A 21,663-nucleotide genomic window follows, 5' to 3' on the forward strand; every position below is an offset into this window, starting at 1 on the left:
TTTGAGGTCTCCGTAGTGAGTTCCAGGCCAGCTGGAGTTACAGGGAGACCCTGTCTCAAAAAAGACCAAAAAATTTTAAAAAGTTAATGGCACAAAAAAACAAAGCTAGGCATGGTAGTGCACACTCAAATGGTAAAATTAATTCAATTCCTTTCCTATCTATTTTTCTGCAGTAACATTAATTTCTGATCTAAGGGTCTAAACCCTTTGGCTATAATGTAAAAAGTAGTATGATGTATTTTTTATTTAATCAAATGGTAAAGGATAAATCAACTTTAGGTTTGTGAACATAAAAATGTTACGAAATGGCTGGTACATGCACATATTTAATCCTAGCACTTGGGAGGCAGAGGCAGGCAGATCTCTGAGTTTGAAGCTGGTCTGTTGTACACAGAGAGTTCCAGGTCAGCCAGGGCTACATAAAAAGACCCTGCCTTCCCAAAAAAAAGGTTACAAAATAAAACACTAAAAACGAGTTAGGCCTGGTGGTGCATGTCTGTAATTCCAACATTTGGTAAATGAAGGCATGACTGTTAAGTTCTAGGATGGCCTAGGCAACATGAGAGCCTGCTTCAAGAATTAAAAAAAAGCTTCACAACTAAGCTAAAAATAAAGATGAGGACTAGGGATGTGACTCTGTGGTACTATGCTTGCCTACCTTTAAAGGTCATCTCAATTGCAACAATTAAGATTCTAATTAGGCCATCAATTTTCAGTATGAATTCCTGCAGTATCACGTCTGAGATATACAAAGAGTCCATGACAGAAGACTTTAAGGGGATTCCAGGGGCATTCATAATGCTTGATGTAACTATAGGCCCTTTTCTGTAGCCCCACTGTAGATCCACTTGGCCAAGAGAGGAATGAATAGCCACACAAACATGCTGGCAGATGTTAGGAAGGGACCAGGAGTTTTATATCCTGAGCACTTTCCCTGCTTCCATCATGGCCTACACTGATTCGACTTCAAATCCTGTACTTTACATCCAACAAGAAAGCAATATATGGTCATCACGGGACTGGAACAAATAAGCGGTACTAACCTCAATGTTTGGAAATTCATAAATTTCCAGAGAAATGTTTCTAAAATACACGTACACATTTATCACCAATGACTTACCTTTCTAAAATTTCTTCTACCTGAAAGACTTGTGTAATGTAAGAATACATAAATCTGAATAGCACTTACTAAAACAAATGTTTGACAACGCATATGTCTTTTACAACTACAGGTATTAAAAATAATCCCACTATAAAATGTGAAACTGAGTGACACCAAGTATGAAATGCCGAGCTTATTACCTTTGTCTTTTCATGTCCGGCTTCATTTGCTGGGAAAGCAGGTTGATGGGCTTCAGAACATCATTATGCTGGATACTCTGCCTAATGCTTTCAACTAAAGTGCTCACTGCTTGTTGCTCCTCTGACAGAAGGGACAATTTCTTCTCAGAATCTAATGATAAGAGCACAGTAAGAGGACGTCTTCCCCAATTATTAACAAAGTTTTTCCCAGATCTGTGTCACTTTCTGGTTGTCTATTCAACATAGTTTCCCACTTGCCAGTAAAATTATGTGACAAGGTACCAGCTAAAAATTACTTCCTGTTCTCCCTCTTTTAAAAAGATTTGTTTTTTATTTTAGTTATTGTTTTTATTTTATGTGTCTGAGTGTACTGCCTGCTTCTGTGTAAGCACACCCATGTCCTGCAATGCCTGAGGAGGTCAGAAGAGGGTGTCGGATCCTTTGGAACTGGAATTACCAACAGTTGTTTAGCCACCATGTGGGTGTTGGGAACCAAACCCAGGTCTTCTAGAAGAAAAGCCAGTGCTCTTAACTGCTGAGCCATCTCTCCATCACCTGTTTATTTTTATTTTTATGTGTATGAGTTTTTTGCCTGCATTTACTTAAGTGTACTACATCTGTGCCTGGTGCCTTGAGATGCCTGAAGAAGGCACTGGATTCCTGAAACTGGAGTTACAGATGGTTGTGAGCCACCATGGGGTGCTGAGAACCAAACCCAGGTCCTCTGCAAGAGCAGCCAGTGCTCTTTAACCCCTGAACCACCTCTCTAGCCCTTTCCTGCTCTCTTTAAATAGGCTGACTAGGCCTGGTCTCTTTTCTTCAAATTACACGGGGTGGTTTTGGGGTTTTTTTTAGTCTTTTTGAGACAGAGTCTCTCTGTAGCCCCAGCTGTCCTGGAACTCACTATGTAGACCAGGCTGGCCTTGAACTCACAGAGATTCACCTGCCTCTGCCTCCCATGTGCTGAGATTAAAGGTGTGCACCACCACGCCCAGCTTCAGTCTTAATTTTTTAAAATATATTTTATGTATTATTTTTTGTGTATGAGTGTATTGCCTACATGCATGTTAGTGCACCTGTGTCATGCATTGCCAGTGGCAGTCAGAAGAGGGAGTTGGATTCCTTGGAATGTTACAGGTGTCACTTAGCCACCAAGTGGGTGCTGGGAATCAAACCTGGGTTCTCTTCAAGAGCAGCCATTGATCTTAACTGCTGAGCCATCTCTCTAGCCCGGATCGGATCTTTAATCTCTTTTGACCTCTACATACATGTGTGGCATGTGCACACTTGCATTCACACATATATCCTACACACATACATATTAATGAATTAAATTTAAATTTAAAAAAAACATGCATTAATCATAACTTTCAAGAATTCTGGGATGTGATCAAGACCCCAAACCCAAGAATCCACAAAGTAGAAAGAGATGAGATACAGCTGAGCATGATGATGCACGTGAAATCCCAATAGTTTGAAAGGCTAAGGCAGGAAAATTGCTGCAAGTTCAAGGCCAACCTGGTTCACAAAGTCAGTTCAAAGGCCAGCAAGGGTTACATAATAAGACCCTGTCTCAGAATATAGAAGAGCTGAGATATAAACTATCACTGAAATTATAACAAAACTTTCTCAAATGTAGGAAAATAGACATCCAAGCACAAGAGGCATTTAGAACCTCAAAGAAACATAACCGGAAAAAAGAATCCTCCATGACATATTATACTCAAAATGCCAAGACTACAAAACAAACAAAAAAATCTCCAAGAAAAAAAAAATCACTATCTCATTTACAATATCAAATAACTCCAGCTGGGTGTGGTGCTGTCTTTAAATCCCAGCACTCAGGAGGCAGAGGCAGGTGAATTTCTGAGATTGAGGTCAGCCTGGTCTACATATCGAGGTCCAGGCCAGCTGGAGTTACGGGGAGACCCTGTCTCAAAAAACCAAAACAAACAAACTCTCAGCAGAAAATCTAAAAGCCAAGGACACATGGAACGATGTATTTCAAGCCCTAAAAGCAAAAAACTGGACATCTTTTTATCTTTTAAAATCTATGGGAAAATGAAGACTTTCTGGGGCAAGTACAAACTATTAACTCATGAGCACCAAGGCACTATGGCAGAAGACAATCATCAGAATAGAAAACAATACATTTCATGAGACGAGGTAAAGGAGAACTAGGAAAGAATCAGCCATGTCCAACTCAATAAATACTAATTGAAAGGCAGAGAAAAAAATAACATTTGAAACAGCCAGGGAAACAACCAATAAAACTACAGGAATTGGGGCTGGTGAGATGGTGAGTGGGTAAAGAAGTTTGCCTGGTGACCTGAGCTCAGTGCAAGGCAGGAGAAAACTGACTCTACAGAGTTGTTTTTTAACCTTAACACTCATGCCATGGCACATGTACATCACACACTCATGGACCTGTACACACAAACACACACACACACACACACACACACTTAAAATTACATGAATCAGAAAATCCTTTTCAATAATATAAACTTAAATATAAATGGCCTAAACTCTGCAATTAGAAGACCTAGACTAGCTGACTGAATTTTAAAAAACAAAAGCCAGCTACACACCACTGGCAAAGAAATGTAAGACTGAAAGTGAAAAAAAAGAACCCAATATACCAAGCAAGTGGAAGAGAAACAAGTGGAGCAGCTACATGCATATCTGAGAAAGCAGACTTAAATTTAGCCAAAATTAGAAGAAATCAAGAAGGCCAATACAAAGCCATGCACTTAGAAGGTAGAGGCAGGAAGATCAGAAGCTCAAGACCCTTGGCTACATAGGGAGTTGGCAGCCACCCTGGGGAGAAAAAACAAGCAATTCCCATCCAAAACAAGAATATCACTGCATATTAATAAAGGTAAGCTTCACTTCTTCAGTCCATCAAGGTTTGACTGCTGTGACTCTATGCAGCAAGCATTGGTACACCCAATTTCATAAAACAGATACTTCTGGAAACAAAGGGCAGGTAGGTCCACAGAATAAACGGGAGACTTCAATACCTCACTCTCTTCAACAGATAGATGATCCAGACCAAAAAAACAATCAATGAGGACACTTAATAGTTATATAGCACCGTATGTACCACATATGAGATGGACTGACAGATACTTATAGAGTATTCCCTCCAACAGCTATGAATACATTCTATTGGCAGCCCATGGAACTTTTACCAGAGTTGATCTGATTTTAATCCTTATGGCAGTCAACAAATGCAAAAATTAAAAATCAATTTAAAAAAAATTTCTAGTATCTTACCAGACCACAATGGATTAAAACTAGGTATCAACAACAAGAGAAACTATATAAATGCACTGAGATCAAACAATACACTTTTGAATGATAAATGAATGGGTCAATGAGAAAAAAAACACAAGTTATAGAAACTTTGGGACAGAGCAAAGGCAGTTTTAAGAGGAAGCTTCAGCTATAAGTGCCTACATTTAAAAAAAAGAAAGATATTTTACTTTAAAAATTATATTTACTCATTTATTGTATGTGTGTATACATATGTGGGAATGGGTATGCCAAGGTGTGCATGTGCAGGTCAGGGGACAACTTGCAGTCAGTTCTCTTCTTCCACCATGTGGGTCCTGAGGATTGAACTCTGGGGTCAGGCTTGGTGACACGCTCCTTTACCCACTGAACCATCTTGCCAGCTCTGTTGTGCCTTTTTTTTTCTTTGAGACAGGTTCTCACTATATAACTCTGGCTAGCCTAGAACTTGCCATATAGACCAGGCTAGCTTTGAACTCACAGAGATCTGCCTGCCTCTGCCTCTTGAGTATTGAGATTAAAGGCTTGCACCTGGCTCTGCCATGTTTTTATAATGTTTATTTATTTTATATGTATGAGTTTTTTGCCTGCATGTATGTAAGTGTACTGTGTACTCATGTCCTGCAACATCCACAAAGTTCAGAAGAGGACATTGGCTCCCCTGGAACTGGGGTTACCAATGATAGTTAGCCATCACACAGGTGCTGGAAACCAAACACAGGTCCTCTGCAAGAGCAACCAGTGCTCTTAACTGCTGAGCCATCTCTCCAGCCCTAGTATGTCTTTTAAATTCTATTTTACTTACTCAGGTTCCTCCATGAGACATACAGAGGTTCTCCTGGTTCCTGATGAAGGTTGATATTATCCCATAAGAGCTGAATATACACAAGTTTGCTGTCCTGGGACAGAGATGATAGAGGAAGCTAAAAGAGATTAATTTTAAAAAATTAAATTTCCCAAATATAATAATTACAAGTGGACCAAGCAGAACCTGATTACATATAAAACAGGTGAGATTTTTTTTTTTTTAAACTCTAAACCCAAAATTCTGAACAAAAGTTTTGCTTTTTATTAATGTCTGATGATAAACGGCCTTATTATTTTCTGGCTTTTAGATTTCTCATTCTGATTTACAGTCAAAGGCCACATCGTTACAACAAATTCTAAGGTAAGACACAGTAAAAGAGTTTCTATTATTTTACGAGGTAACTTTTTTCCACTTATTACTTCTTAAAATAAAGGAGATCAGACTGGGATTTGTGGCACATGCCTTTAATCCCAGCACGTAGGAGGCAGAGGCAGGCAGATCTCTTTGAGACTGAGGTCAGCCTGGTCTACATAGTGAGTTCCAGGCCAGCTGGGGTTACATAGTAAGACCCTGTCTCAAAACAAATGAGTTGTACTAGAATTTTAAATACTTTTTGGTGTGTTTTGTCTCAGGTCTGTTTGGGTCTGGTGTCTCCCAATACCCAACACTGTAAAACAGAAGAATGCTGGCAGCTCAGTGCTTCTAGGAGTCTGGGGCCAGTACAAGCAGAGCAAGGACTACAGGAGTCCAACAGCTAGAAACGGTCTTAATTATCCCTTATGTACTAGGTATTTACCGTATATAAATCACTTAACTTTTCTAACTTTTAATTATGTACCTTAAAAATTTAGATAAGACCTTTCAAATAAGGTGGCTGTGTGAACTTCAGGAGAGAATATGAGTTTATATATAACAAAAGCTTCCCTATGTAGTGACCTGTGCAACTAGATAGGACAAAACAATTAAGTCTAGGCCACACAGACACATGTAGAAACGCTGTGCAGAATTCCATAAGCTATAAGAGAGAAGACACATTTCTGACAATCAATTTTCCTCCTTACTGTTGCCTGAGATGTGACTGTGATAGCTTGAAGACAGAGTCAGTCATCCTGAACAGAAGACCTTAAAAATGGAGGTCATGCACAGCTAAGCAAAAACACACAGAAGGACCTCAGATCCCAAACACTGTTCCCCATCCCTGGACCACCACACAAACTTTTACCTGCCATGTTGTAAAGCTACTGTTACATACTTTGACCAGTTTAAAAGTTAATCTCATTCAAACTACACCAATGTAGTGTGAGTATAGAAGTTGGTACTTTACCTGTACACCTTCATTACAATGTTCAGATGTAAGTATAAGTCCTGGCAAGTTGCTAGGAAGGTCCAAACGTCTGAAATACCAAACAAGGTTCCAGAAAATGATTGGATGTTGATTGATGAAAGATGATGTATGAATCACCTGATCGCCTTCGTTTTCCAGCAAGGATTCAAGTTCTTTCCGGAGCACCAGAGGACTCAAATAGGGCACAGACACAGGGAGAGGATTGGGCCTTTTTCCTAGACCGTCCTTTAAAAAAAAAAGGGGGGGGGGATACTATTTAACTCTGTATGCTTGCTGTGCTTTGCAGTGAGACTATGCTTCTCTAACTAATTAAACTGGTTTTTACAGGACTGTTATAAAGGTAGCAAAACCTGCTAATGAATGAAAACCTTAAACAGCCACTTCACTACCCTTAAGCTAAATCAATACGAGAGAAAATTAATAATCAGAAGCGCCTTTAAAATAATTTATTGTAAGTACAATATCTTATGACCATTTTTTTTTTTTTTTTTGAGAGATGGCTCAGCGGTTGAGAACACTGGTTGTTCTTGCAGAAGACCCGATTTGAATCCCAGCACCCACATGGCAGCTAACAACTGTCCATAACTCCAGTTCCAGGGGATCTGACAGCCTCTTCTGTCCTCTGTGGGCATTGCATTACACGGGTGCACTTATCTACATGTAGGTAATACACTCATTCACATAAAATAAAAATAATAAATATTAAAAAAAGAGAAAAACATTTTGTTTCATATACTTTACAGTTTATTAAAAAACGAGTGAGGGAAGCAGGGCATGGTGACACATGCCTTTAATTCCAGCTCTTGGGAAGCAGAGACAGGCAGATCTCTGTGAGTCTGAGGCCAGCCTGGTCTACAGAGCGAGTTCTAAGCCAGCTGGGGCTACAGGGAGACCCTGACTCAAAAAGACAAAAAAGTCTGATGAACTAATGAGGTGGCTCAGTGGGTTAAAGATACTGCCAAGCCTGTTGATCTGAGTTTGAGCCTTGGAACCCACATGGTGGTGAAAGCAGAGAACTTACTCCCCCAGGTTGTCCTTTAATTCCACACAGCATAGTGGGACCCACACACACACACACACACTCACACATACACTCACACACACACACACACATAAATATAATTTAAAAATTTAGAGATTAAGAAAGTGTGATAGTTGTTTCACAACTCTTAAAGTGGGGTAATTTTTTGTGTTAGTATTCTTTGTTAGCTTGGTGTAGTGGTTCATGCCTGTGTTCCCAGTACTCAAAAGGCAGAGGCGGGAGAATGGCTGCAAGTTTGAAGATAGCCTGATCTACATAGTAAGCTCAAAACCAGCTAGGGCTATAGGGGGAGACATACAGTCTCAAAAAACAAACAAAAACCCCCAAAATAAAAAATAAATAAAAATGTATTTGTTGAGTCATTTAAAAATTATATCTGAGGGGCCGGAGAGATGGCTCAGCAGATAAGAACACTGACTGTTCTTACAGAAGACTCAGGTTCGAATCCTAGCACCCATATGGCAGCTAACAACTGTCCATAACTCCAATTCCAGGGGATCCAACAATCTCTTCTGTCCTCTGCGGGCATTGCGTAACATGGGTGCACTTATCTACATGCAGGCAATTACATGCATACAACATAAAATAAAAAATATTAAAAAAAAAATTATAACCTGCCAGGAGTGGTGGCACACGCTTTTAATCCCAGCACGCAGGAGGCAGAGGCAGGGGGATCTCTGTGAGTTTGAGGCCAGTCTAGTCTACATAGTGAGTTCCAGGCCAGCTGGGGCTACACAGGGAGACCCTGTCTCAAAAAAACCAAAAAAAGAATATCTAATTTATTTCCATTTGATTGAATAAAAACTGCAGGAATTAAAGAAATAGCAGTTTCATACTTCAAATAAAATAAGGACTGAAATAAAAATCCAAGAAAACCTAGACCTTGTTAGTTACGCAAATGTTTGAGCATGAATCAGTGGTATCCAGAATGTGTTCTCAAATATCATTTCCCTCTAAAAGGAGCCAAAGCTTCCTATGGAAATGGTTCACTCCACGTGTAGGAAAGGGAACACAGAACATCAGCATGAAATACCTTCTCATATAAGAAAGTATGGATGCTGCAAACAAATTTTAAAAGTTTACTAGAAGGCTGGCGAGGTTGCTCACTGGGGAAAGGGGTTTGCCACTCAGCCTGATGATCCAAGTTTGAGCTCTGGAAGTTTGAGACCAGCCTGGTCTACACATTGATTTCCAGCCCAGCTGGGGCTACAGGGAGACCCTGTTTCAAACAACAACAACAAAAATATATAATCAGGGCCGGGCATGGTGGCACATACCTTTAGTCCCCAAACTCAGGAGGCAGAAGCAGGCAGAGTTCTATCTGTTCCAGGCCAGTATGATCTATAGAGCAAGTTCCAGGTCAGGGGCACACAGTGAGACCTGGTCTTTAAAAAAAGTTTAAAATACAGGGGCTGAAGAGATGGTTTAGTGGTTAAGAGCACAGATTGCTCTTACAGAGAACCTGGTTCTAGTCCCGTACCCACATGGGGACTAACAATCATCTGTAACTCCAGTTCCAGGGGATCCAACACCTTCTTCTGACCTCCATGGGTACTGCACAACACCAGTGCACTTAAACACATGCAGAAAATACACTCATACACATAAAATATTTTTAAGATTAAATATATATATGCATGTGTATAGATTAAATCACATTGCCATTACCCTAATAAAAACAAAAAAGTAAACTAACCTACAAGTAATCAACAGGTTACTCAGTCTTTGTTCAGATTTCTAGTGTCTTAGAGGTGTCAAATGTACATGAGGTGGGTGTGGTTTTAGACATCAGGACCATGCCAAGTATCCCTTACATTGACTGGTATGCTTTAGTCATTTTAAATTTGTAGGTTCCTCTTTTTCTCATGTAATTTACCGACTAAACTGAGTCCTTTGTCCTCTAGGTACTACAGGCTCCCACAATCCTGATTTGATTGACTGTAACATTACAAACTGGCATTTATATCTAGAAATTTGACTAGATTCAGGGGTTTTATTATTTATTTATTTTTGTAAGACAAGTTCATGAGTAGGCAAGGAAAGTAAATAAAGATTTACATCTTTAAAAAAGAGTGGCCAGCTGGGCATGGTGGCAAACGCCTTTAATCCCAGCACTGGGAGGCAGAGGCAGGCAGATCTCTGTGAGTTCAAGGCCAGGGTAGTCTACATAGTGAGTTCCAGGCCTGCTGGGGCTACAGGGAGACCCTGTCACAAAAAAGATGAAAAAAAAATAGAATGGTCATAAACTCAATCGTACTGAAGGTAGATGATGGGTAGATGATGACTCATTATATACTTAATTCTGCACATCTCTAAAAATTTTCATAGTAAAAAGTTTAAGCCAGGTGTGGTGGCACATGCCTGTAATTCTAGCACTTGGGAGACAGGCACAAGGTTTGAAGCCAAACTAATCTACATAGTGAGTTTCAGGTCAGTCAGAGCTACATAGCAAGAGCCTATCTAAAAAAGCCAGGGCTGGAAAGATGGCTCAGCAGTTAAGAGCACTGGCTGCTCATGCAGAGAACCTAGATTGGATCCCAGAAACTACACGGCAGCTAACCACTGTCCTTAACTACAGTTCAAGGGGATCCAATGCTCTCTTCTGACCTCTGCAGGCACTGAATACATGAGTGCACTTCTATACATGGAGGCAGAATGCTCATATACATAAAATAAAATTTAAAAAAATTTAAAAAAGCTAATAATAAATATATTTGATTAAATAATAAATCAAATTTAAGATGAAAAAGTCTTCAGTTGTTTTATGGATTTTGTTTTTTGGGGGGACAGGTTGACCTTGAATTATCACTTTCCTACCTCTACCTCCTGAATATAGATATTCGTTATCACACCTGGCAAATTTTTATGTGTCTGTGTGTGTGTGGTATGTATGCATGTGTATACATGCATGTGGTAAGTATGTGTGAAGGTCAAAGCTTGACAGTGGATGTCTTCCTCAATCACTCTCTGCCTTTATATGAGACAAAGTATCTCAATGGAATCTGGAGATCACCAATTCAGCTAGACTGGCCAGAAAGGGCCAGGGACCCTCCTGTCTCCCAGTGCTTGGATTTAATACGCATACACTGCCATGCCTGGCTTTTTTATGTGGATGCTGGTTTTCACTGTAGAAATCCTGTCTTGGCCTTCTGAGTGCTTAGGTGTGAGCCACCAAAAAACTTTTATGTATCCCTTTTCATGTGATTTAAATGAGTCTACCGGGCTGGAGAAATGGTTCAGCAGTTAAGAGCACTGGTTGCTCTTGCAGAGGGTCCAGGTTTGATTCCCAGCACCCACATGATGGCTAACAACTGTTTGAAACTCCAGTTCCGACACCCTCTTCTGACCTCTGAGTGCACTGCAAGTCACAGTTGTACCTATCCACATGCAGGCAATGCACTCATACACATAAAATAAAAAGGATAAAATAAAATGAGTCTACCACAAATTAGGCCATGTTCAAAAGCCATTTTACAAGCACACACAGTATGATTACACTACATACCACATCTTCCTGCAGACTATTTGGAAGACTAACTGTTGAAATGCCATGAAATGGTCGCTGAGAGAAGTCAATACTTTGCAAAGGGCCTCCAACACTATGACTTCGAGTCAAAGATACATTTCGTTTGGATAAACTGTTAGGCACACATGAAATTTTCACACTCTGGACATCTCCACTGGTTTTCTTTATTTCATCACTTAAAAAAAAAAAAGTTCTGTTAGTCATGAAAAAACAATCTAAATCTAGAGGGTTATGTATGGCATTTTCTACAATGGAGTTCAAATTTCCTAAATACACCTGAGAAGCAGCAGCATCACCTTTAATAAATTAAACTTGGGACTGGAGGTATGGCTCACTTGCATCCCAATGAGGCCCTGGGTTCAATCACTAGTATCCTTCTCCCCATAAAAGGATAAAGCAGTTTGCAAGCATTTTTATAAAACTGGTGAGAGGCCAGGTGGCACATGCTTTTAGTCCCAGCACTTGAGAGACAGAGGCAGAGGCAGATGGATCTCTGTGAGTTTGAGGACACCCTGGTCTACACAGTGAGTTCCAAGCCAGCTAGAGCTATAGGGAGACTGTCTCAAACAGATAAAAAAAAAAAAAAAAAAAAAAAACTGGGTCAGAAGAACAGAAGGAGTGGATAACTGGTGAGGGGTATGAAAGGATTTATGATACAAGTTAAAAAGTGAGGGCATTCTGTTGTTTTACTCAAACATTACTTTATTCTGCCGGGTGTGGTGGCACATGCCTTTAATTCCAACATTCGGGAGGCAGAGTTAGTAAGTGGACTTCTGTGAGTTTGAGGCTAGCCTGGTCTACATGAAGAGTAGCCTACATCCAGCCAAGGCTACATGGTAAGACTTTTTTTCTCAAAAACAAAACATCCTTTCATCTTTATTGAACAAAATCATCACAAATATTTAGTCATATAAATAAGTACAGATTTGCTGACATTTAATTTCTACCAGGCCATATTCTCCCTAAGAATAGAGACAAAATCTGATTTACAATTGGGGTGGAGGGCAGGGTTAGAAAGGGTCTCAATAACTAGGCCCAGATTGGCCTTGAACTTGGTAAATCCTCGTCTCAGTTTGTAGAGTTTTAGGATTACAGAGATGCTCCACCATGCCCAGGCAGTTCAGGCAGTTTTCCTCACATACAGAATGTTTACAGGAGTATCTAATTTATTCTGTGACTTCTGTGCACCCTGTGGTACCTTGATTCAACTGTGTAGCTTGTTTCTTCAGTTATCGTCTGGTTGGGTTTCGGGAGGTCCATAAAGCTGATCAAGTCAGGTTCTGCTGAACTGCAAACAGGTTTGTGCTCCAAGGGTTCATTTGCCAGTGGAATACTGCCACTTTGTAAACTGTCACCAGAGGTACTTGGTTTCAAGAAAAAGCTAATTATGGAGCAGAAAAAAAGAAAAAGCCTTAAAAGAAAGAAAGAGTCCAGGCTAGCTCAAGGCTAGCTCAGTGAGTAAACAAGCTTGCATGGAAAGTCTGAGGACCCAAGCTGGATCTCAGAGCCCACAGTGGAAGGAACTGACTCTAGAAAGTTGTCCTGTGGTCTCCATACCTGGACACACATGGACACACATACGCACACACACCATATACAATACAACATTAAATTCCCAAGTATTCAAATTTTTACACTTAGAATTACTTTAATAAAGTAGCCATTAACTGACTGACAACCCATAGGAAAATACCACGTACTTCAAGCACACACACATCTACTGTCACTCTTTCTGCTCTTCCAATACTAAAATTTGCAAATGAAAAGGTCTACGGAAGTATAAGACTGCTTCAGTTTCTCAGGACTATTAAACTAATGAAAGAAGAAAGAGATGGATGGATGGATGGATACGATGATAGATAAATCAATACATTTCTTAATTATTCACTAAACTTTCAATTACTTAATAACTGATTACTGACCTGTTAGTCTCATTTCCCTCCCTCCTCCCTCCCTCCTCCTCTTCCTTCCCTCCTTCCTTTTCTATAGGACTGGGGATCATGCATGCTAGGCAAGTGGCTCTACTCCCGAGCCATATCACCAGTCCCTACTCAGTCTCATTTCTGTTGCTGAGGATTTGTTCATTTCACTGCACCAGATAGTGGCAACAAAAGTTGAAGACATAATTTAGGTCACCAAGGCAAAAGTTTTGTACGTATGTATTTGTGTAGTTATGTGCACATTCAGGTGTGCGTGTATGCACCCCTGTACATGCCTGTGGAGACCACAAGTCTGGTGTCTTCTTCAATCACTCCTTAAAATTAAAAAAAAAAATGTATTTTTTGGGGGGGAGGCATCTTTTTGAGACAGGGTCTCCCTGTAGCCCCAGCTGGCTTGGAACTATGTAGACCAGACTGGCCTCAAACTCACAGAGATCCGCCTGCCTCCACCTCCCAAGTGCTGGGATTAAAGGCGTGCACCACCACGCCCGGCTCAAGAAGTATTATTTTTAGTTATGTGTATGTGTGTGCCTGTATGTGGGCATGTGCACTTAAGTGCCTGTGCCTGCAGAGATCAGAGGCTTTAGATTCCCCTGGAGCTGGAGTTAAAGGTGACTGTGAGCTGCCTGAAGTGGGTGCTGGGAGCTGAACTCAGGTCCTCTGCTGCAGCATTATGCACTCTTAACTGCTGAGCCACTTCTCTATCCCATTTTCTAAAAAAGAGGTAGCATCTCTCACTGAACCTGGAGTTCACTAATTTAGCTAGGTTGGCTGGCCAGTGAGCTCCAGAGATCTACCTGTCTCTACCTCCCCAGTGCTAAAACTTCCCCAGTACAGTTTTTCACAGAGATGTTGGGGATCCAATTCAGGGCCTCATATTAGCACAGAAAGCATGTTAACAACTAAGCTGCCTACTTAGCATAAGAAGTTTTGAAGTAACCCCAAAGAGTCTTGAATGACCTACAGTTTAACACTATGAATTTACTACTTGTGGCCAGGTGTGGTAGTGCAATCCTTTAAATCCAGCACAAGGGAGCCAGAGGAAAGTGGATCTCTGTGAGTTCAAGGCCAGCTTGGTCTATATAGTGAGTTCCAGGCCAGCTGGGGCTACAGGGAGACCCTATCTCAAAAAAAAAAAAAAAAATTACTACTGGTAATCATATACTAAATAAGATAGAAAACTAGTCTCTGTTTCCCTACTGAAGGTGAAGGAAGGAACAAAAGACTTGCTTAGGGCATACTATGTACATACTATGAATGTTTCACTCTTGGCCCAAGAGCCAAGTCTTCTGTGGAACACTTACCTCTTGGAGAAGCTTTTGTAATACTAACCTTGCAGAGCCTCTCAAGTCCTTAAATTCGACATTGAGAAGAGGCAAGAAATTGTTTTTGCAGAATGGGCAGGTTGTATTCAAGTTTGAATCATCTGCTGTCCATCCAGCCATAATTTCTTCATCATAAACTAGAGCTCCACAAGCTCTGCACTGTGAGCAGCTTGACATCAGCACCTAAGAGAAGTAAGGACACTTCGGTCTCTATGTGAGAAACCAATCTCAATAGGTTGTTCTCTGGAAACAAGCTGTAGTTATTCTATGGTCACACCTGGAGTTAATAGTTCTTTTAACTTATATTACAGATAAAACTACAAGTCCATTGCCTTATTTGTACAAGATATGAAGCAAGTTCAATAAAATGACTTATGTTACTGTTCTGTCCATATGGATCTCACAGAATCCTACTAAATGCTATTATACAACAAAAAGATGTCTATAACCATTTTATCATAGGTAGAATATAGAATTTTTACCTCCATTGCACAATTTTGATAGATGCTAGACATGCTGGTATTCTGAGAAGAACCATGGTCTGATTTTTCAAAGTCCTGCCCCTTTATATTTCTTGAAAATGGAACTTCACCTAAAAAGGAATAAGAAACATAAAAATGTAATACATTATATAGGAGAATATTCTTTTTATTTTTCCATTTTCACCTGTCTGCATGTATACGCATGTTTTACATGTGTATGGGCACACATGTGTGAGTGTGCATGTATGTGGTAGGTAGCCTGAGGTTGATGTTGGGAATCATCCTCCATCACTCTTCCACCCTATTCAGTGAGGTAGGTCTCTCAGTCAAATCCAGAGCTTGCCAACATGGCTAGTCTTGCTAGCCAGCTTGCTCTGGGGAATCCCACCCCTGCCTTCCCGTGATGGAATTACATTTACATGGGATCTAGGGATCCAAACTCTGCTCCTTGTGCTGTTGCTTTAACCACTGAGCCACCTCCCCAGCCCAAGGATGTTCTTAATGCTTTGGAAAATATGCTAAAGTATATAGGAGGGAAGGATCATGAAAGCTGAAATTTATTTTCAAATGGTTCAATATATAAATATGTATGTGCATATAAATATATGCATAGATAATATAAAAGTTAAATCTAGGTAGAGGATATATAATTCTTCAACTTTTCAAGATTCCTAATAAAAATGCAGAAAGTCACAAGTGCACACCTGTAATCCCAGCACTTGTGAGGGTGAGACAAGAAGATTATGAGGTTTGAGGCTAAATGATAAGACTGAAAAAAATTAGATAACAAAAATTTTAAATAACACTGGGGTGGGGGGAGACAGCTCAGAGATTAAGAGCATTTGCTGCTCTTTCAGTAGACCCAGGCTCAGTTCTCAGCATCCACCCAGTGGCTCACAACCATCTATAACTCCTGTTCCAGGGGATCTGATGCCTTCTTCTGGCCTCCTCAGGTATCAGGCACATAAATAAAAAAAAAAAAAAAAATACTTTTTTTTTTTTGGTCTTTTTGAGACAGGATCTCCTTGTAGCCCCAGCTGTCCTGGAACTCACTATGTAGACCAGGCTGGCCTTGACCTCACAAAGATCCTCCTGCCTCTGCCTCCCAAGTGCTGGGATTAAAGGTGTGTGCCACTACCCCTGGCTAAATACATCTTTAAATAACATAGAGGTAAGAAATTTCAGTGGTACTCCCCAGGTCTTTAAAGTCTAGTTCAGGCACTGATTAACCCAGAGAACAAAAAATATTCAGATTCCTAGGACCCATCCCACAAGTTCTGAAAAAATAGTGTGAAAAGAACACAGAACTTCATATATCTTTAAGGTAATATAATTTTTGACTGCTAAAGCTCTAGGAAGTAAAGTCAGTCAAAAGATTGCCAGGCACAGTGTTGCATGCTTTTAATCCCAGCACTCGGGAGGCAGAGGCAGGTGGATCTCTGTGAATTCAAGGCCAGCCTGGTCTACATAGTGAGTTCCAGGGCAGATGGGGCTACAGGAGACCCTGTCTCAAAAAGACCCCCGCCCCCACAAAAAAAGTTAGTCAAAAGATAAGCAACAATGGTCAGGTGTGGTGATGCACACCTTTAAGCCCAGCACTCAGGAGGCAGAGGCAGGTCATCTCTGTGAGTTCAAGGTCACCCTGTTCTACATAATGCGTTCCAGGACACCCCGTCTCAAAAACCAAAACTAAAAAAACCCCCAAACAAAGCAACAGATAGGATGTACGGGTATACAAGAGGGTTTGAGTATTTGAATTAGAACAAACAGGGTGGACATGAAGGGCCACAGTAGAGTTGCCTAGCATGCAGAGGCCCTGGGTTCCATCCTCAGCACCACAAACAAATAAAACAGCAGAGACAAAATGCCGAAGGCCAAGCCTCCCCATACCTGTCGCATACAGCAGTTTTCCACCTTCTCCGCTACTGCTGCTGCCCAGGCTGGTGTTGCTCTGGGTAAGCTCGCCGGGAACTAGGCCTGAGACACTTGTACTGGGTGATACATTCTCCCCCAAAATATGATCTTCTAGGCCAGCTGGGAAACTATAATCTCTATCTCTATTAGTTTCTTCCTTTAATTAAAAAGAATAAAGCCCCACATACATAAATAATGTCATCTGCAATGGGAATATATTCACTTTACCACATCTTAAAGCAAATCATCCCTATATGTTTTCAAAACCATAAAGACATCTCAGTGAGTTTTTGAAACTATCTTGAGTCTAAGGTATGCAAGAAGTGACTACAGGGGATGGGTGTGTCAAGGCCCTGCCCCCTCCCCCCAAAGTGTCCTACTTCAAAAGAAGATTGTGCTATGCCCCAGGTGAACTCACTGCTTGACTTATGCATCATCATGTAATTAGTAAACCCCCTATTGCTAAGCATCCAAATGCTTTAATTCTTATACAAATTACATTGACAGATCTTTTTTTTTTGGGGGGGGGTGTCTTTTTGAGACAAGGTTTCCCTGTAGCCCCAGGTGGCCTGGAACTCACAGAGATCCACTTGCCTCTGCCTCCCAAGTGCTGAGATTAAAGGCGTGTGCCACCTTGCCTGAGCCATACTGACAGATCTTTTGAGTTATTTTTACACATAACCTTATTTCTCTAAATTCTGGATAAAATTTACAAACATCTTATAAATCTTTAATTTACTCTTTCATTTGAAAACACTCCTTAGGTAGATCCTATTTGCTCTAAGCCAGGCTCCACTCCCTGTGCCAGGGCTACACACCAAAGGGCCCTGATCCTTGACCACTTAGAATCTATGCCATGCACACCAAGTCCAAAAACCAACTAAAAATATTCTTTAAAACAATGTTAGATAAAATTTTGAAAAGAAAATGGTTTCACTCTGTTCTTTATCATAATACCAAGTTAAGCCCTCATTCCACACACAGGCATGCGTGCACACATAAACACTGCTGGGGATCAAACTAAGGGCATCCTGTGGGCTAGGATAGCACACTACCAAGTGAGCCACATGTCTGGCCTTAGGCTTTTGAAGTCATTTTATTTTGTGTTCCACTGACTGACCTTGTAGGGCTCTCCAAATACAAAGGCTGTATTTACAAAGGGATGTGGGTACAGTAGCTGGATGTTAGCCAGCATGTGCAAAGGCCTTGACAACAAAGAAAAAGCTGCTTTGTTGTCATAATATTCCTTTTATTCAAGTAGCACTTTTCCTATAGATTTTCTCCAAAAATTATGCTTTACCTGTCCAATTTCTTTTCCTAGTTCTTTACTTTCTACTTTTTATTTTTTGACTGATTTTACTTCCTAGAACTTCAGCAATCTGAAATTATATTATCTTGAAGATACATTGTTTTAAAGTTACTTTTTTTCCCCCAAACTATTTTCTGAGATAACATTTTTACCACTCCATTTCTGATTAATCCAAAATTTCAAATTCGTCCCTGAAAGCCCAACTTAGAGACCATCTGCTTGATTTTTTTCTGGACAGCTCTCAACCTCAATCTCTTTTAGCAGATTGCTGCTCTTTTTTTGAGGCAGGGTCTCGTTCTAAAATAACTTTCCTAAAGTTACTTTATGAAACAAAACGTGTAAAGTTTTAAAATATATATAAAATCAGAAATCTCTAAATTATACATACACACAAATATATACATTAAGGTACTACAAACATTCCTATATCAGATAGACTATACATGTACAACTTTCTTACCTCGTCATCAGAGTAGTTGTAGGCAGAAGCTACAGCCACCCACATTTTACTTGCTACTGTTGCAGCTTGTTTCATACTAGATTTTAGAACATCTATCTTGGGCCCTGAAAGGATATTATCCAACTTTAGCCCTGACAAAGAATTTACCACAGAACCCAGAGAGCTATTTGGTGAAGAGCGTACAAATGCTGATAAAGAAGTGGAACGGTCTTTGTAAGTTCGATGAGGAGTTTGCTGCTTCCAACGCCCAGTTTTAGGCCTAGACACTGCAGGGGAGCACTTTTCAATTTTCAGGTTTTCTTGTGCTACCGGCACACCATGATCTGAAGGTAGGCTTGGTCTCCTTTCTAAAGGGTGAATAAATGAAGGAACAGTGCCAGGCTCATGGCTTCCCTCTCTGTGCAATTCCATACTAGAAGATTTACTACCCAGAGGACTTTTTAGGTTCATATAACTTTCAATTTCATCAGCTAGATTACGTGAAATTACTGGAGAAAATAACTTATCTTCAGAATCGGGAGTTGTTTCTTCTACACATTCAGTAGCTAAAAGAGACAAAGGATCTAGTCCAGTTTCAACATCTTCCCTCTCGATGGCTTTAGCAATACCATATGAACTACTTCTCTTGTTCACTGCATCCTGGGATTCTGCATCCTGGGAGTCTCTGGACTGATTATTGTTCCTGTCATTTTGTAGACTGTCACATGTAACCTTTGCAGTAGTCGTTTCAGTTACATTATCATCAACCACAGGCTCTAGCTCTTGGCTTTCCTCAAGCATTTCTAGCACAGGAGATGACTTGTGCTCAGAATCCCAAGAGCTTTCTGATATATGAGTTCTGGCATCAGTCAGATGACAACTAACACTCTCAAAGCTATGCGTTCTTGTGGCATGAAGTGGAGTCTTGGGACACGTCAGCGCTGCTGTAAGGATCTTGGCATCTGCGCCCATCATGATAGCCATTTCACTTGAATTCAAGTCCAAACTGCTCTTCTTCCGGAGCATCCCTGCTCTGCTTTCAGAACTAAAACTACAGCTCCTCTCTGGAAAATGCTTTTGTCTTTTTTCTCCTCTATCGTCATTCTTCTTGAAATTAGCAACTTCGCCAAAGATAGCATCTTCAACTGGATCTTGAGTAGAGAACAGCACATTTGCTGTACTTCCTAAAAGGGACAGTAAAATATTAAAAACAAACCTTTACTATTTTCCAATGTAACAAAGATTACTGTTTTTCGGTCTCTGAAAGTGACACATGCTCCAGGGAAAAATATTCAGAGAATTTAAAAGGTATAAAGAAGGTCTGCAGAAGAAAGTACCCCCAACTATTCCATCCTGCCTCTTACAGGTAACATTTTAATGTCTAACCTCTATGGATACCTATGAAAACACAGATCAGCAATATATGCTCAATATACCTGTACTGTTCACATCTGTCAATAAGTATAGGTCTATTCTTATATTTTAAGAGTCAATATTCTGAGTTAAATGACAGACCCCAAAAGAAATAATCTCTTACAATTAGCTTTCACATATCCAATTCAACAAATTCTTGCCAGGGACCTGGGAATATAGCCGAGTGGTAGAGTACTTACTTCACATAAAAAAGAACCAGATTGGATCCCAATATCACACACACACACACACACACACACAGAGGCTGGGGGGAGGAGATCTATTCTGTACAAAGCAAGCTTAGAATCATGGAGAGATTATACGTCTGATATAGCCATAGTATTACTATCCCAAATAAAAGAACTGCTTTAAAGCAAAAAGAAAAAAAAAAAAAGTCCAGAATTGGTAAAATTCTAAGAAGGTTGATGAACTCTTGAGTATTTTTTTTTTCCAAGTTCTATTTGGTCCTTCAACAAATATCGACTATGTAAGGGGCTAGGAAAACAACAGCAAATAAAGCAGACATATTGGATCTATAAAACAAAACTATGCCTGTAGCCTTAAGAACCAATTTCTAGGCTGGAGAGGTGGCTCAGTGGTTAAGAGCACTGGTTATTCTTGCAGAAGACCTGGGTTCAAATCCCAGCACCCACATGGCTGCTAACAACCATCTGTAACTCCAATTCCAGGGGATCTGATGTCCTCTTCTGTCCTCCACAGGCACTGCATGACATGGGTGCACTTCCATGCATGTAGGCATAACACTGATACATATAAAATAAAAATAAATAAATCAAAAAATGAACCAACTCATGCTTTGGGGGAAAGCAAGTGGTTTTTCACTCTTTGCAATACAATTTTTTTCTGTTCCCAAGACCAAAAGCTATTTATTTGAATATTTAGTAAAATTTAACATTCTGGCCCAGCACGGCTGTAATCCCAGCACTGGAGGATCAGGAATGTAAGGGCACATTTTTCTCTCCTACATAGCAAGTGCAAGTCTGAAGTACACGAGCCCTATCTCAAGGCTGGTGAGATGGCTCATCCTGTCAACCTGGGTTTGACCCTCAGCACCCATATAAAGGTGGAAGGAGAGAATCAACGTCATAACGTTTTCTTCTGACTTCTGCACATGCACTACGGCACATGCCCCCCCCCCGCAATATAATAATAATGAATAAAATAAATTTTTAAATGTAATACTGGGAAGGCTGAAGCAGGAGGATCTTGAGTTCAGGGTCAGTCTGGGCTACATAGTGAGATCATCTCAACAACAAAAACTGGAAAAAGAATTTTAAGACTACCTGAATGGTTATGCCCCCATAAAACTCCTGTTGAAATCCTAACTCCCATATGGTGGTATGAAAGAAGGTCCTTGGGAGATAATTAGGTGATAAAGGTGGAGCTCTCATGAATGGGATTGAGGTCCTTATAAAGGAGAATCCAGAAACCTGTCTTGGATTGCTCATCCTCCTGCTTCTGTCTCCCACATTCTAGGATTACTGGCATATTCTCCCAGGC

At 40.4% G+C, this 21,663-nt stretch overlaps 1 protein-coding gene across 4 annotated transcripts in view; it reads right to left on the reverse strand.

Moving 5' to 3' along the window:
- The window catches only part of Dennd4c (DENN domain containing 4C), a 120,133-nt gene that overhangs the window by 3,142 nt on the left and 95,328 nt on the right, over positions 1 to 21,663 (reverse strand). For all 4 annotated transcript variants that reach the window (XM_008845535.2, XM_029569598.1, XM_029569599.1 and 1 more), the window contains 9 exons: positions 18,751 to 19,913; positions 16,958 to 17,138; positions 15,068 to 15,177; positions 14,593 to 14,768; positions 12,519 to 12,701; positions 11,300 to 11,495; positions 6,732 to 6,977; positions 5,405 to 5,522; positions 1,303 to 1,453 (listed from right to left, as the gene is read on the reverse strand). In XM_008845535.2, the coding sequence (XP_008843757.1) occupies positions 1,303 to 1,453; positions 5,405 to 5,522; positions 6,732 to 6,977; positions 11,300 to 11,495; positions 12,519 to 12,701; positions 14,593 to 14,768; positions 15,068 to 15,177; positions 16,958 to 17,138; positions 18,751 to 19,913 (2,524 nt within the window). The remainder of the gene's footprint in view (positions 1 to 1,302; positions 1,454 to 5,404; positions 5,523 to 6,731; positions 6,978 to 11,299; positions 11,496 to 12,518; positions 12,702 to 14,592; positions 14,769 to 15,067; positions 15,178 to 16,957; positions 17,139 to 18,750; positions 19,914 to 21,663) is intronic.

Source organism: Nannospalax galili, unplaced genomic scaffold (genome assembly GCF_000622305.1).
Source record: "Nannospalax galili isolate Female #2095 unplaced genomic scaffold, S.galili_v1.0 scaffold1082, whole genome shotgun sequence".
Classification (NCBI taxonomy): Eukaryota; Metazoa; Chordata; class Mammalia; order Rodentia; family Spalacidae; genus Nannospalax; species Nannospalax galili.